At 54.7% G+C, this 14,664-nt stretch overlaps 1 protein-coding gene across 1 annotated transcript; it reads right to left on the reverse strand.

Annotated features, from left to right (window-relative positions):
• Nucleotides 1–266: 266 nt before the first annotated feature.
• Nucleotides 267–14,431, reverse strand: CGREF1 (cell growth regulator with EF-hand domain 1). The gene is made up of 6 exons (XM_055122645.1): nt 14,168–14,431; nt 2,646–2,736; nt 1,983–2,048; nt 1,841–1,911; nt 1,631–1,755; nt 267–1,555 (listed from the first exon to the last, which is right to left on the reverse strand). The coding sequence occupies exons 1-6, from the start codon at nt 14,415–14,417 to the stop codon at nt 878–880; spliced, it is 1,281 nt and encodes a 426-aa protein (XP_054978620.1). The 5' UTR covers nt 14,418–14,431; the 3' UTR covers nt 267–877.
• Nucleotides 14,432–14,664: the final 233 nt, after the last annotated feature.

Below are 14,664 nucleotides of genomic sequence, written 5' to 3' on the forward strand. Positions count from 1 at the left end.
TGCACAGGGACTGTCCCCAGCCCGTGAGCCGCAGGGAGGGAAGGTAGAACCTCTGCCGGGATAGGACAGCCGGGAGAGTGCTTGACTCACACACGGTGGACTCGAGTTCAATCCCCAGTGCCCCAGATGGTTTTCCCAGCCCACCAGGAGAGACCCCAAGCACAGCTGGGTGTGTCCCCCAACAAAAAATAAAACGTCTTTCCCTGTTGGAGGGTGGCAGAGCCTGGGTCAGCCTGTGGGGCCAGGCCCCTAACCAATGTGGGTGGCGCGGGAGGGGTTATAGGAAGTAAGAAGTCCTTTTATTGGGGGGGGAGGGGCGTTTGGACACAGCAGACATGCCCAGGGCTTAGTCCTGGCTCTGGGCTAAGGAGTGACTCTGGGCAATGCTCGGGTACCCTATGCCAGGGGCGCCTTAAGCCCCCTATTGTTCTAGCCCAGAGGGGAGGGATCCAGATTTAAACCTGCCGCTTAAGTGGCCGTGTCAGGCGGGTCTGTGACTGACCTTGGTCCCCGCGGTTGCATCATCTGTCTGACGACGGGGCTCATCCCCGCGCGGCCGAGGGAGGGTGATGGGGATTCGGGTCCCCCTCGCTCCCCCTGCCGCGGGCGGTGGTCCTGAGCTCTGTGGGTCTCAGCACCCACTGGGGATCCCGAGTCCCAGCTCCCCGGAGAGGGGCCTCGGAGGACGCTGGCGGGGCCTGAGTTCACTCAGTTCTTTATTGACTGGTGGCTGGGACGCCGCCCCGTGACTTGGGGACGTCTCATCCTGCCCCTGGGATGTCTCCCCGAGCAGTTCCCCCTGGGTGCCAGGACGGGGACACGGAGACGGTCCCTGCCGGCCCTCGGCTCTGAGGCTCAGGTGCCCGACCCCTCAGGTTTACATCTCGTCGTTCTCCAGCTCGATGTCGTGCACCTCAACCTCTTCTGGAATGCCTCTGGGTGCCAGGGCGCCCCCCGGAAGCTCTTCTGCTTCCCCTCTAGCGTCCAAGACCTCTTCTTGTGCCCCGGGCCCCTCCTCCAGGCTTGGGGGTCCTCCAGCCTCTGCATAGCCCCCAGCCTCCCCTCCCAGGCTTGGGGGTCCTTCGGCTTCTGCATAGCCCCCAGCCTCCCCTCCCAGGCTTGGGGGTCCTTCAGCCTCTGCATAGCCCCCAGCCTCCCCTCCTGGACTTGGGGGTCCTTCTTCAGCCTCTGCGCGGCCCCCTGCCCCACCATCTGGGCTGGGGGTTTCTTCAGCCTCTGCATGGTCCCCAGCCCTCAATTCCTGGCTTGGGGGTCCTCCGGCCTCTGGGTGGCCCCCAGCACCCCCTTCTGGGTCTGGGGGCCCTCCTTCAGCTTCTGCCTGTCCCCTGGCCTGTTCTCCGGGCACCTGGGCTTCCTGCACCCCTTGTCTCGGGGGGCTCTCAGTGAAAAGGGGTTGCTTGCCCCCCGCGTGGGGCTCCTGGGGTTCTGTGTGCCTCGGGGTCTCTCCTGGGAAGTTGATGAGCTCCGCGGGGGTCATCAGCCCGTCCCCGTTCAGGTCCTGGGTCTCCAGCACCTGGTCCACAACCAGGATCACCTGTGGAAGCCCAGGGTCACCGCGGAGGCCAGGGCTGTGCCGCCTCGTGCCGGGCACCCCCAGCCACAAGCTCACCGGGTCGGGAGTCGGGGCGTCGGCAGCTCCCGGGGCCAGCGCTGCCATCAGCATGGACAGCAGCTCCAGGCCGTCCAGCTGGCCGCTCTGGTCATAGTCGTGGAGGGCAACGAGGTAGAGGAGGACTGTGGGGTGGGGAGAGCGCAGGGTCAGGGGGGTGCGGGCACAGGGGGAGGCGGGAGGCGGGAGGCCCGTGCGCCCGGCCCTCACCCTGCTCGCGGCTCATGTGCTCCGGCTCCTCGTCCATGCGCTCCAGGCCCTTCAGGTAGCGCTGCAGGAGCCTGCGGGGAGCAGGCAAAGGGGTGGTCCCGGCCATGCGCACCCCAGCCCGGGCCCCCAGCCCCCCACTCACCGGAGCCGCTCCTGGCCGGGCTGGAAGGGGTTGGGCAGAGGCTGATGCTGCTCTTCAGGGTCGGGCCTGGAGGAGGGAGGGGAGGACCAGCTGTGCAGGGCGCCCCCGGCCCAGCCTCCCACTGACCCCCACCCCAAGGCGGCTCTGCTCAGCCCAGTTCCCACCGTTTGAGCATCAGCCGAGCTCGACTCGCTCTCCCCCTGCTGAATCCTAACTTAGGGGTAAAGTGAAGCCCCCCCAAGGAAACATCAGGTTGGTAGCAGCCTGGGAGGCCACAGCGGCTGGACACCAGGGAAGAGCACTGGGGCACGGGGCCTAGTGCGCAGGAGCCTTCCTCGGGCTCTAGCTGCACCTCAGCACAGACCAGTTCTGCACGCACCCTCTTAGCTGCTGACCCACACCAGAACCCCGTTTTCACCCAAGCCGAGGGCATGGATGTTGGTGTTTGGGGTTCAGTGAGCTGAGGAGCTCTGTCCCATCTGTCAAGATGCGTTCGGGATTCTGGACAGGGTCATCTATCTGCTCGAGTCAGTGGAGGCCTGTGATGCCAGCGAGGTAGTAGGAGCAGCTACAGCCACTTTATCACTACTGTCAGCCCTTTCTGCTGCTCTTACATATTCACCCCTACACGCCCTGGTATTTCTGACTTCCGAATCTCGTTACCTCCTCATAGCTCCCTCCTTGGGAGCAGCCTGGCCCAGTGGCAGGAACAGCAGCGCTAAGAGTCTCATCAAAGGCGACATCATTCTTGTCACTGGAATTAGAAGAGGGTCAGAGAGACGGGGGAGGAGCAGGGGTGTCTGCTAGGATCTGGTGGGCTCAGTGATGAGTCAGAAACGCCTTCCCTCCCTGCCGCCCCTCCTGCGGACATCTGCAACCCACGATGGGACTGGCTCCACATAAATCTCAAGGGCTGGGAAGATAGTACAGAGTGTGCGGCCAGCCCTGGTTTGATTCCTAGTCCCTCATATTCCTCGTCACTCCAAACCCCACCAGGAGTGATCCCTGAGCACATAGCCAGGAGTAGGACTGGAGCACTGCCCCAAAACCAAAAAGAGAAAAGAAAGCTTGACTCCAGATCCAGTGTCTAAGGCAGCCCTCTCGGGCAGAAGCAGCAGGAACCCCTCCCTCAGGGCCCCGGGGCTGCCAGTTCAGCACAGCCCGTCCACTCATGTTTCAGGTGGAAACCAGCTCAGAGGCCAGATGGGGAAAGCAGAAACACAGAGTGGAGGGGCGGGGGGGAGGGGACACGCCGAGGGACGGACACGTGGACAGAGGGATGAGATGGGGGCAGAGGGACAGAGACGCAGACAGAGGAACAGATGCACACAGAGGAACAAGGACACACGCGCAGAGGGACAGAGACATGAACAGAGGGACGGGGGCACGCGCAGAGGGAGGGACACGCGTGCAGAGCAGCTCACAGCCCTGGCCGGTGCTTCTCGCAAACTCAGAAGCAGGCTGGGGCTCTTGAAACGGGCCTGATGTCGGCTTCTGGTTCAGACCGGAGACCAGCACTCAGCAGGGTCAAGGGAACAGCTGTGCGTCGACCCAGATCCCTGTGCCAGGGGGAAACCTGGACGTGCCCCAGGCGCCTGGACAGCGCAGGCCACAGCGGGGCTTGATGTCCAGGACGGGGCCTCGGTCCATTCTTTTCTTTTTCCTTTGGGCCACACCCAGTGATAGTCAGGAGCTCCTCCTGGCCCTGCACTCAGGAATCACTCCTGGCTGTGCTCTGGGGACCATATGGGGCGCCGGGGATCCTATGGTGGTCGCATGCAAGGCAGATGCCCTTCCCACTGTGCTGTTGCTCTGGCCATAAATTTTTTTTGTTTGTTTGTTTGGTTTTTTTTTGCTTTTTGGCACAGTGGGTAGGGTGTTTGCCTTGCACGTGGCTGACCCGGGTTCAATTCCTCCATCCCTCTCGGAGAGCCCGGCAAGCTACAGAGTATCACCCTACCCCCCCACCCCCACATAGAAGAGCCTGGCAAGCTCCCCATGGCGTATTCGATATACCAAAAACAGTAACAAGTCTCACAATGGTACCCGCTCGAGCAAATCAATAAACAATGGGACAGTGCTACAGTGCTTTTTGGGTCACACCTGGCAATATTCAGGGGTTACTCCTGGCTCATGCACTCAGGAATCACTCCTGGAGGTGCTTGGGGGACCACATGATGGGAATCGAACCCGAGTCGGCCGTGTGTAAGGCAAACGCCCTACCCACCGTGCTATCGCTCCAGCCCCTCGGTGTGTTTTTTAAACCTTGTCTGACCCTGAGTGTAGGAAAATGGCCAAATAGAGGCCCACTCATGAGCCCAGGGCAGAAGTGTCTGAACAGGCCTGGCATGTGATGTTCATGTGATTTCCTGACGGCGGCAGCCGCCCACCCAGCCAAGGGTCCCTCTGAGGAAGACAAACCATCAGGGGTTTGACGGGCTAGGGCAGGTGCGGGAGCATCCGGCCCGCAGGCCCCATAATGCCGCAGAATCCCGCAGTCTGGCCCTGGTCCATGATGGGGCCGACCCAGATGCTTCTCACCGGCTGCCAGGGGCTCACGAATGAGGTTATAAACATCCTGAGGGCTCCGGGACTCCCCAAGACAAGACTCCCCAACCTGGGACGGAGGAGCTGGACGCTCTGAACAGTGTCCAGCCCTCTGACTGAAACTGGACTTCCCATGCCACTGGCTAGGTTCCAGACCACTTGCCAGGGTGCCATCCATTTCCCGAGCAAGCTGGGAGGAGAGGGCAGGGCCTGGGGAGCCCCTGGCTGACCAACACCCAGCCCTCACATCTGTGGGAACCTGGCTGTGGCCAGGCCCAGGGGCTGCCCCAGGCGGCAGGAGAGGGACAAGGTTTGTGATCAGGCCAGGCAGCTAGGAGGTGGGGAAACGCCTCGATTCCCTGTGCTTGTGCGGAGCCCACAGACACAGAGGGTCTGGAGGCAGGAAAGGCGGGGAGAAGCCCATGATCTCTGCGGGCCAGAGAGTGAGGGCCACAGCTGTGGGGGTCACGGAGCTCAGGGCTTTAGCGGCCGTGGCCCAGGCGGGGCACAGGGACTGGACCACTCAGAGGACGCAGCTGGAACTGGGGCTCCTCCCCAGGCAAGGGCCTTCCCAGCTCCCCCACGGCGGACTAGAATAATCTCCACACTTCCACTTCGGGACTACGATGATAGTACACAACCCAGTGAAAGGAGCTTCGGATTGGATAAAATTAGAACGTAGCTTTTCCAACAGGCAGTGTTGGCATGAAAGTGCCACATTTCACTGCATAATTGTCACTCTCTCTCTATATATATATTTTTTAGTCCAAATATAGGTTATAGTTTTTCATCTCCTTACAGTTGCATACTGTAATTCTATCCTCGACTTGTTTGTTTTAGGGCCACACCCAATGATGCTCAGGGATTTTTCTGGCTGGATCCTCAGAAGTGCTTGGGGAACCATGTGCCCTGCTATGGATTTGAACCCGGGTTGGCCTCAGGCCAGGCAAGCGCCTTAGCCCACATCCTATCTTTCAGGCACAAAGTCCCACTGCTTAAAGGATAAATGGCAGCAGCGAACTTACAGGTAGCATATGACAGCGCATTTGCCTTCTTGTGTGCCACCAGCTGTGGATTGGCAGAGCAAGCGCCTCATCGGCACCTACAGACAAACCCTTTAACGGTCACTTGCAACTTCTCCAATGACTGGGTAATGAGCGGTGATCCCCAATTAATAGCCCCTGGAAATATGAGGCACCTTAGAGCTTCATTACCCTAGGTAATTAAGAATTAGGACCTTTGGGGCTGGAGCAATAGCACAGCGGGTAGGGCGTTTGCCTTGCACGTGGCCAACCTGGATTCGATTCCCAGCATCCCATATGGTTCCCTGAGCACCGCCAGGAGTAATTCCTGAGTGCAGAGCCAGGAGTAACCCCTGTGCACCGCTGGGTGTGACCCAAAAAGAAAAATAAAATTAGGACCTTTAAGAGCCAGAGAGATAGTCCAGAGGGTTGGGCCTTTGCCTTGCAATGCAGCTAACTCAAGTTTGGTCCCTGGCATGCCATAGGGACCCCAAGCCCCACCAGGAGTGACCTCTGAGTACAGAACTGGAGCAAATCCTGAGACTTTGGCACCAAATAAAAACAACAACAAAAGATATGAAAGATTTTAAGCTCATAGGAAAGAATAAGAGCATAGAAATGACCAAAAGTCAATTTGAAGGAGACACAAACATAACGTGGGTAAAATAAGGAAAAGAAAGAGGGGGCCAGAAAGATAATCCAGTGGGCTGGAGCACATGATGTGTCTGTAAGATACGCAGGCGTGATTGCCTCCGCACCACACGGTCCCTGAGTGTAGAGCAACCCCTGAGCACTGCTGGGGATGGTCCATAAACAAAATAACAGCAACAACGAAAAGAAAATGATTTGAAACCTGGTGAATGAGTTGGAGATGGAGCTCAGTCATTACCTCCTATGGGTGAGGCCCTGGTTCCATCCCTGATACCCTGGCCCCCACCCCCGGCCCCAGATTCACAGGTGATGGAAGAATGGAAGAACTGGAAATTGTCCAGAATACAGTTCAGAACTCAGAGACATAGAAAATATGAAACAAAAGTTATGCAGCATGGAGAATGGATGAGATGATGGAATCAGATAGGAGCAATGTTTGAGGAAATCAAGCTGAGATTTTCAAAGTATTTTACACAATCACTAATGTTTCAAAATCCTTGAGAGCCCAGAGACAAACCCTCAAATATAGGAATGGTTAATCTATGACAAAGGGTTTGCTGCATAACATGGAGGAAGGAAAGCCCAATAAATAGTTCTCAGAGGGCTAGAGCGATAGCACAGTGGGTAAGGTGTTTGCTTTGCACGTGGCTGACCCGGGTTTGATTCCCAGCATTCCATATGGTCCTCTGAGCACCGCCAGGAGTAATTCCTGAGTGGAAAACCAGGAGGAACCCCTGTGCATCGCCAGGTGTGACCAAAAAAAAAAAAATAGTTCTGAGAAAACTGGATAGCCACAGGCAAAAAAAAAAAGTTTTTTAATAAAAAAGGGAGAAAAGAAACTGGACCCTTATCCTACACAATAGTGAACTCAAGTGAATTCACTATCTCAAGATTAGACCAGAATCCGTTAAACCAAGAAAATCACAGTTGAACTCTCTAAGATATGAACTTCAAAGGCTTCTTAATGATTCAAGTCCAGAGGCCGGAGTAATAATACAGCGAGTAGGGTGTTTGTCTTGCATGCATTTGACCTGGGTTCACTCCCCGGTTCCCCACATGGTCCCCCGAGCACCTCCAGGAGTGATCCTGAGTGTAGAGCCAGGAGTAAGTCCTGAGCCCTACTGGGTATGGCCCCCAAATCAATCAAAATGGGGGTTGGAGAGATAGTACAGTGGGTAGGGCACTTGACTTGCAAGCTGCCAACCCAGATTTGATTCCCGGCATCCCACTGGGTACCCTGAGTAACCACCAAGAGTAATTCCTGAGTGCAGAGCAGAAGTAACCCTGAGCATCTCGGGTGGGCTCCCCAACCCCAAAATACAAAAATAATAACTGGAAAAGGGGCCTGAGAGATAGTTCAGTAGGGTAGGCACTTGCAAAGGATACAGGAGGCCTGGGGAATGAAGGGGCCACTGAGTCCAGAGGCAGAATCTAGGCAGCTCCTAAGCACCATTGGATGGGTAAAATCCAAAACAAAGGGTCAGAGAGATAGTGTAGGGCAAAGCACTGGCCTCGCACGCAGCCAAGCTGGGTATGATCCCCGGCATCACACATGAACCCCCTGAGACCCACCAGGAATGGGCCCTGAGCACAGAGCCAGGAGCACCACTGGGTGTGTTCCCCAAAATAGAAAAAAATACATGTGACACCTAGGTTCGTAGCAGCACTGAGAACTAGCCAAAATATGGAAACCACTCAACTGCTAATGACAGGTGAATGAAGAAGTTGTGGCACGCAGGCACACGTGCGCACACACACACACATACACACACACACACACACACATACACACACACACTGAAACTTTATTATGTATTCTGCAGCTAAAATCGTACAGTTTGCTGCAGCGTGGATGGAACTGGAGGGCATTAGGTTAAGCGAAACAGGCCAAAGAAAACCAGCTGATTCCACTCACTTGTAACCCAGGGAGAAACAAGACAGCGGGGTCAGAGCAACAATACAGCAGGTAGGATGTTTGCCTTGCATGAGTTAAACCCAAGTTCGATCCCCTACACCCCATGCGATCCCTGAGTGCACAGCCAGGAGTAAGCCATGGGCATTGCAAGGTGTGTGTGCCCCAAAAACAAAAAGAAAGAAAGTAAAAAAACAAGAGTGAAGAATAGGTAGTATCCTGTGATAACAAGCCTTTGGACTTTGGACTACGGAACCAAAGAAGGAGGATTGTCAGGGGAGGGAGAGGCCAACTAGCAGTGACAGGTCAGTGGAGGATCTTTGGTACTTTGGCACTTTGGGGATGGTGAATGTTCAATTGCTTTGCACATCAAAACCATAAACATTACATTGGGGCTGGAGCAATAGCACAGCGGGTAGGGCATTTGCCTTGCACGTGGCCAACCCGGGTTTGATTCCCAGCATCCCATATGGTCCCCTGAGCACCACCAGGAGTGATTCCTGAATGCAGAGCCAAGAGTAACCCCTGTGCATCACCAGGTGTGACCCAAAAAGAAAAAAAAAAAACCATAAACATTACACTCAGGCCGGGCAGAGGACGCAAAGGGCTGCAGGAGATGCTCTGCATGTGGAGGCCCGGGTGATGCTGGGCACTGCCAGAGCAACCCGCAGGACCCCACCCGGAAATAGATCCCCAGCATCACCAGGTGTGACCCCAAACCAACGAACAAAACAACAACAAAATGGTAACAATATTGTAGCCATAGTATCTAATGACTATAAGTAAGAACATACAGAAATGACAAAATCCTGAGAGTGCAATAATCCCAGGCAAGTTAAATAACTAGAAAAGCACACTTAAGTGGCCAGAGAGCTGGTACAGGGGTGACGGCACTTGCCTTGTATGTGGCTGACCTGAGTTCCATCATCAGCACTGCGTATGGTCCCCTGATCACTGCCAGGAGCGATCCCTGAACAGAGTAAGGTCTGACCACCTGTGGGCCTGGCCCCTAAACTACTAGTTTAATCTAGAGAAAGAAAGCTTTACTCACATTAGACTCATTATAAGCTGTATGGTGAAAAGTATTAGATAAAAGTGTTATCAAAAACGCACAAAAGTTCTCTCCCCTAGGAAAATTTATTTCTGAATTTAAATATACCTAGTAATATAGCTTTAAAACATCCAAAACGTTTCCATTCTAGAGAAACCTGTTCTTTCTTTTGTTTTTGGGCCACACCTGGTGGTGCTCAGGGATTACTCCTGCCTCTGCACTCAGGAATCACTCCTGGCAATGCTCAGGGGACCTTGTGGGAAGCCAGGGATTGAAGCTAAATTGGCCAAATCCAAAGAAAGCTCCTTACCCACTGTACCATCCTCTGACTCCTTCCTTCCGTCCTTCTTTATTTCCGACCTCCCTCCTTCCTTCCCTCTCTCCCTTTCTTCCTTCCTTCCTTCTTCCCTCCCTCCTTCCCTCCCTTCCTTTTTTACTTTTTTTCTTTCTTGCTTGCTTCTCTTTCCTTCTTTCCCTCCCTTCTTTCTTCTTTGCTTCTTCCCTCCTTCCTCCTTCCTTCTCTCCCTCCATCCATCCTTCTTTCCTTTTTCTTTCTCCCTTCTCCATCCCTCCTTCTTTCATCTTTCTTCCTCTTTCTTTCCTTCTCACTTTCTTTCCTTTTCTTCCTTTCTCTCTTTCTCTCTTTCTTTCTTTCTTTCTTTCTTTCTTTCTTTCTTTCTTTCTTTCTTTCTTTCTTTCTTTCTTTCTTTCTTTCTTTCTTTCTTTCTTTCTCTCTTTTTTTCCTGGTGTTGCTTGGAAAACCATACATGGGGCCAGTGATCAAGGCCCAGTAGGCCCCATGCAAGGCAAGTGCCTTGCTTGCTGTACAATTTCCCTGGCCTCTGTGTTTTTTTTTTCTTTTGGGGTCACACCCGGCGATGCACAGTGGTCACTCCTGGCTCTGCACTCAGGAATTACTCCTGGCGGTGCTCAGGGGACCATATGGGATGCTGGGAATCAAACCGGTTCGGCCGCGTGCAAGGCAAATGACCTACCTGCTGTGCTATTGCTCCAACCCCTCTGTGTTTTTTCTTAAACACATATTTCTCTCCCTCTTTCTCTTCCCTCATATTCCTCTCTTTCTCTTTTTGTTTTTGGGCCTCACCCAGCAGTGCTCAGGATTTACTCCTGGCTCTGTGCTCAGGGATCACTCACTCCTTAGGCCTGTGGGACCATCTGAGATGTCAGGATCAAACATGGGTCAGCCGCATGCAAGACAAGTGCCCTACCCACTGCACTCTCACTCCAGCCCCATTGTCTCACATTTCTCTAAGTAAATAAATGTTTTTTTTTTTACTTCACTAAGAAAAAGAAAAGTCTAAAATAAAAACTGTCACAAAACCACACCTATTTAGAATGGCGAAAATCCAAACCACTGACAATCAGCAAAGCTAGTGAACTGTGAAGCAGCAGAGAGCATAGGTAACTGGTGGGTGCAAAATAGTAGCCACTTTAGAGACACTTAGGTACCTTATAAAATCAAGCATATTTGGGGGGATGGAGGGGCATTTAGGCCAAAATCAGCAGTACTTAGGGGCTGCTCCTGGTTCTGTGCTCAGGCAGTGCTTGGGGAACCATATCTGGTGCCAGGGATCAAACTGGGGTTGGTGACATGAAGACAAGTACCCAGTGGACTGGAGGGTATGCAACTGGGGGGCAGAGCTAGCTGGGCTCTGGGTGAGAGATAACACAGCTGATAGGGTGTTTGCCTTGCATACTGACAGCCTGGATTATATTCCCAGCTTTGCACACATATTACCAGCCTTGCACACTGCCAGCCTGGATTATATTCCCAGCTTCCTATATGGTCCCCTGAACATCACCCAGAGTGATACCTGAGCACAGAGCCTCAGGAGTAAGCCCTGAGCACTGCTGGATGTAGTTCCCAAACAATAAATAATTAATTAAAGAGGCCAGACAGAGAATTCCAGAAGGCATGATCCCTTGAACTGGATGGCAGAGAAAACCTGTGTAGCACTGGCAGATGTCAAAGGCCTTTGGTGACAAAGGCATGTATAAATATAAACTCCTAGACTAAGGATTCTACAATTCAGAGATGAGATGCCGTTTGTCCTTTATTTCAGGTTGAGAAAGAGCTCCACTGGCAACCAGCCAGCAGCAGGGAGATGGTGTCTTATGTCCTTAAAGCAGCCATCCTGTCTTCACAGTCACAAGAAGGGGCTCTACAGGGACTAAGGACGGGTTGCTGACCAGTGGGCGCCAGAATGAAGGGCTTATGGGAGGGGGAGAGGGGTGTCCTGTCCAGACACAAAGATACAAAGCAAAGCAGGGCAAGAGTTAATTTGAAGCCAAAAGCATATGGTGTCAAGCACCAGGCTGAGTGGCTGGGTTTAGTGACATATCTTTATTTATTTATTAATTTATTTATTTTGCTTTTTGGGTCACACCAGGCGATGCACAGGGGTTACTCCTGGCCCTGCACCCAGGAATTACCCCTGGCAGTGCTCAGGGGACCATATAGGATGCTGGGAATCGAACCCGGATTGGCCACATGCAAGACAAACTCCCTACCCGCTGTTCTATTGCTTCAGCCCCAACTGTGGTATATATTTAGTATTGAATAATTCCTTATAACATGCAAGGCACTCTCTTTAGAAGTAAGATGATGATATAAGGTAGCATCCCTTTGTTTTGGTGTGTGTGTGTGGAGGGGGAAAACAAACTGGTCCCTGAAGCTCCATTTGCTCTCAATGGAATGAACATCTCCGAATGCAGCAGCTATGTGTACCTGGGTCGAGAAATCAACATGAGGAACGACTTGGTGCCAGAACTGCGCAGGAGGAAGAGAGCAGCGTGGAATGCATTCAAGAGTGTCGAAGAGGTGGTTAAGAGAACAAAGAACCTCCGACTCCGAGCACATCTTTTCGATTCCACCATTCTTCCTGCACTACCATATGCCTCAGAGACCTGGGCCCTACGCAAACAGGATGAGAATGCTATTAGGGTATCCCAAAGAGGAATCGGAAGAGCTATGCTGGGAATATCATGTCTCACTCAAGTGAGAGAAGGAATCCGGAGTTCTGACCTCCGTCAACGGTCAAGAATCAGGGATGCTGTCTCATTTGCCAAGGCATCAAAAATCAGATGGGCCGGTCATGTAATGCAATTCAGAGATGACCGCTGGACTAGAGCTGTTACCGACTGGATTCCACGGGACGTCAGAAGACCTCGTGGCCGCCCACCAACTAGATGGTCAGATGTCTTTGTCAAATCTCTGAATGAACGATTTGAGGCTCTTCCTGTTCCTGGAGCGAGCAGATACCATTGGGCTGCACTAGCTCGAGACAGGGACAAATGGAGACGTTACTGGCGCCAGCTCGAGCAAATCAAATATCAACGGGACTACAGGTGATACAAGTGTGTGTGGGGGGCACATTTAACGTGCTCAAAGCTTACTCCTGGCTCTATGCTCAGGGATTAGGGATCACTCTTGCTGCCCAGAGGACCCTTTTTGGTCCACTGCATTCAAAGCAGCACCCTACCCACTGCACTACCTTTCCTGCCCTGGAATGCTTCTTTGTCCTGTCTGGAGCTTGCAGATGGACTAATAGGGAAGGAGATAAGTTTTAAAAGAATGATTAAGAGGAAAACAGACATGCAGAATTTTTCAGAAACAGGTGGTGATTGCCCCGAGTTCAGGCGTGCAGGTCCCTAACCCTGATTGCTAGGCTCAAGCCCAGGCTCTGCAGCTCACTGGCTGCATTCCGGAAGCAAACTGTCCCCTAGAACTTGTCTCACAGGCTGGGGAAGGGGTCGCTTGAGACAAAGGTGGAACGCATCCTACCTGATAATACCACAAGGTCTTTTTCCTTCTTGAGCTTTCCTGGACTGCGCCGCACGGCTCCCCACGTCCCCACCATCCTGTCCTCCCTACCTGGACACCCTCACGTTGCCGTCTCCTCTGCCTGCTTACTGCCAGGCATTAGGGCCCTGCGCCCTTTCTAGGACACGTCACCGTCCCAGCCGTGCGTGCACACATCTGCCCTGGCAGGTCCATGACGGCCCCACAACAGTGCCTACGCGCCTGTGAAGCCCAGGAAGTTCTTCACCCCTGCATGCACACCGCCGTCTCACGCACCCCTCGCCCCAGTGTCTCAGCCCAGGAGCCGGTCCTTGGGTGCGACTCACACATGCACATGCGCACATATGCACATGTGCATGCACACACACACACTCCTGCCACTAACATGCTAACAGTGTGGTCAAGGAGCTGTGGGAATCTGAGCCCTGGAGTCTTCACGTGCAGGGGCGGAGGGACGCGGCTGGCAGGACAGGGCACACAGGGCAGGGCGAGTGGGGAAGGTCAGCCGCGCTGCCCCGCATTTCAGTCTAGGAGGAGGCGAGAGCCTTTTAAGACAGCTCTTGCCACTTGCCACCTTCCCCTGGGCTGCAAACAAACATTTCTTGCAGAACCGCACCCCTGCCCAGGCACTGGGCCCGGGGCTGGCCTTTCCAGCCGGACCTGGGTAGCATCTGTTCTATTTCGGGCTGAATGGAACAACTTGCAAGTTATTTCAACTAAATAGTCTCCCTCAGTTTCTCCTGCGGTGCCCCCCTCTGCACCCCAGCCTCCCAGCAGCCCCGCACCTCACACACACCCCGCAAAGAGGCAGCAGCTGCACTGCCCCCCAGCCCACCCCAAGCTGATTTCTGCCCTGCCACTTCCAGCGGGTGACAACCTCGGCCTGTCCCCAAGCCTCCAGCCAGTCCCAACCCGCACAAGAATGCGACAGGGGAGGAAAAGCCTCAGGGAATAGGAAAACGTCACCACCCCAGCCAGGGGGTCCGGACCCGCCTTCCAGCTCCTGCCCGCGGTTCTCTGGCGGCGAGGCCGCCGCCCCAGCCGCATCCGAGCGGGCGGGAAGCCGAACCGACGGACCCGTTTGCAGCCTCCGGGTTCCGCAGTCCGGGGGGGCGCTTCTGCCCACCCACCCCGGGAGCCCAGCGGCGCAGGTGCGGGCGCCGGGGCTCCCCGACTCACCTGGCTCGCGGGCCGGGGCGCTGGGTGGTGGCTCGAGGCTGCGCGCGGGAGCCCTCCCACGGGATGCTCCACGTGGCCGCTCCACGTCGCCCTCCCGCTGCCGCCACCGCCCTGGCCCGGCGGGCAGAGTCCGGAGCGCCAGCGTCGCGGGCAGGGCCGCCTCCTGGTCCGGCCCAGCCCCCGCAGCCGCCGCCGGCTCCCTCCCAGATTCCCCGGACGATGGGGTGAATGCGGGTGCGCGGGTGCGCATGTGTGCGCGCCTCTGTGTGTGTGTGTGCGTGTGTGTGTGTGTGTGTGTGTGTGTGTGCGCGGGCGCACGCGCGTGCATGTGTGTGTGCGTGTGAGTGTGCGTGTGTGTGTGTGAGAGAGAGAGAGAGAGCGAGAGAGAGAGAGAGAGAGAGAGAGAGAGAGAGAGAGAGAGAGAGAGAGAGAGAGAGAGAGAGAAAGAGAGATGAGCATATTTAAAGGGAGGGGGTGTCCCCTGGTCCCTGCCCTCT

This window comes from Sorex araneus, chromosome X (assembly GCF_027595985.1).
Source record: "Sorex araneus isolate mSorAra2 chromosome X, mSorAra2.pri, whole genome shotgun sequence".
Classification (NCBI taxonomy): Eukaryota; Metazoa; Chordata; class Mammalia; order Eulipotyphla; family Soricidae; genus Sorex; species Sorex araneus.

Bases quoted from the DNA above. Each gene is read 5' to 3' on its own strand.
- CGREF1 (XM_055122645.1), bottom strand. From the start codon at position 14,417: ATGCGCACCCGCGCACCCGCATTCACCCCATCGTCCGGGGAATCTGGG. The intron at 1,912-1,982 runs GTGAGTGGGGGG...TGCTCCCCGCAG, and splicing joins CCCGGCCAGGAGCGGCTCCG to GCTCCTGCAGCGCTACCTGA. The intron at 1,556-1,630 runs GTGAGCTTGTGG...GGGCTTCCACAG, and splicing joins ACGCCCCGACTCCCGACCCG to GTGATCCTGGTTGTGGACCA.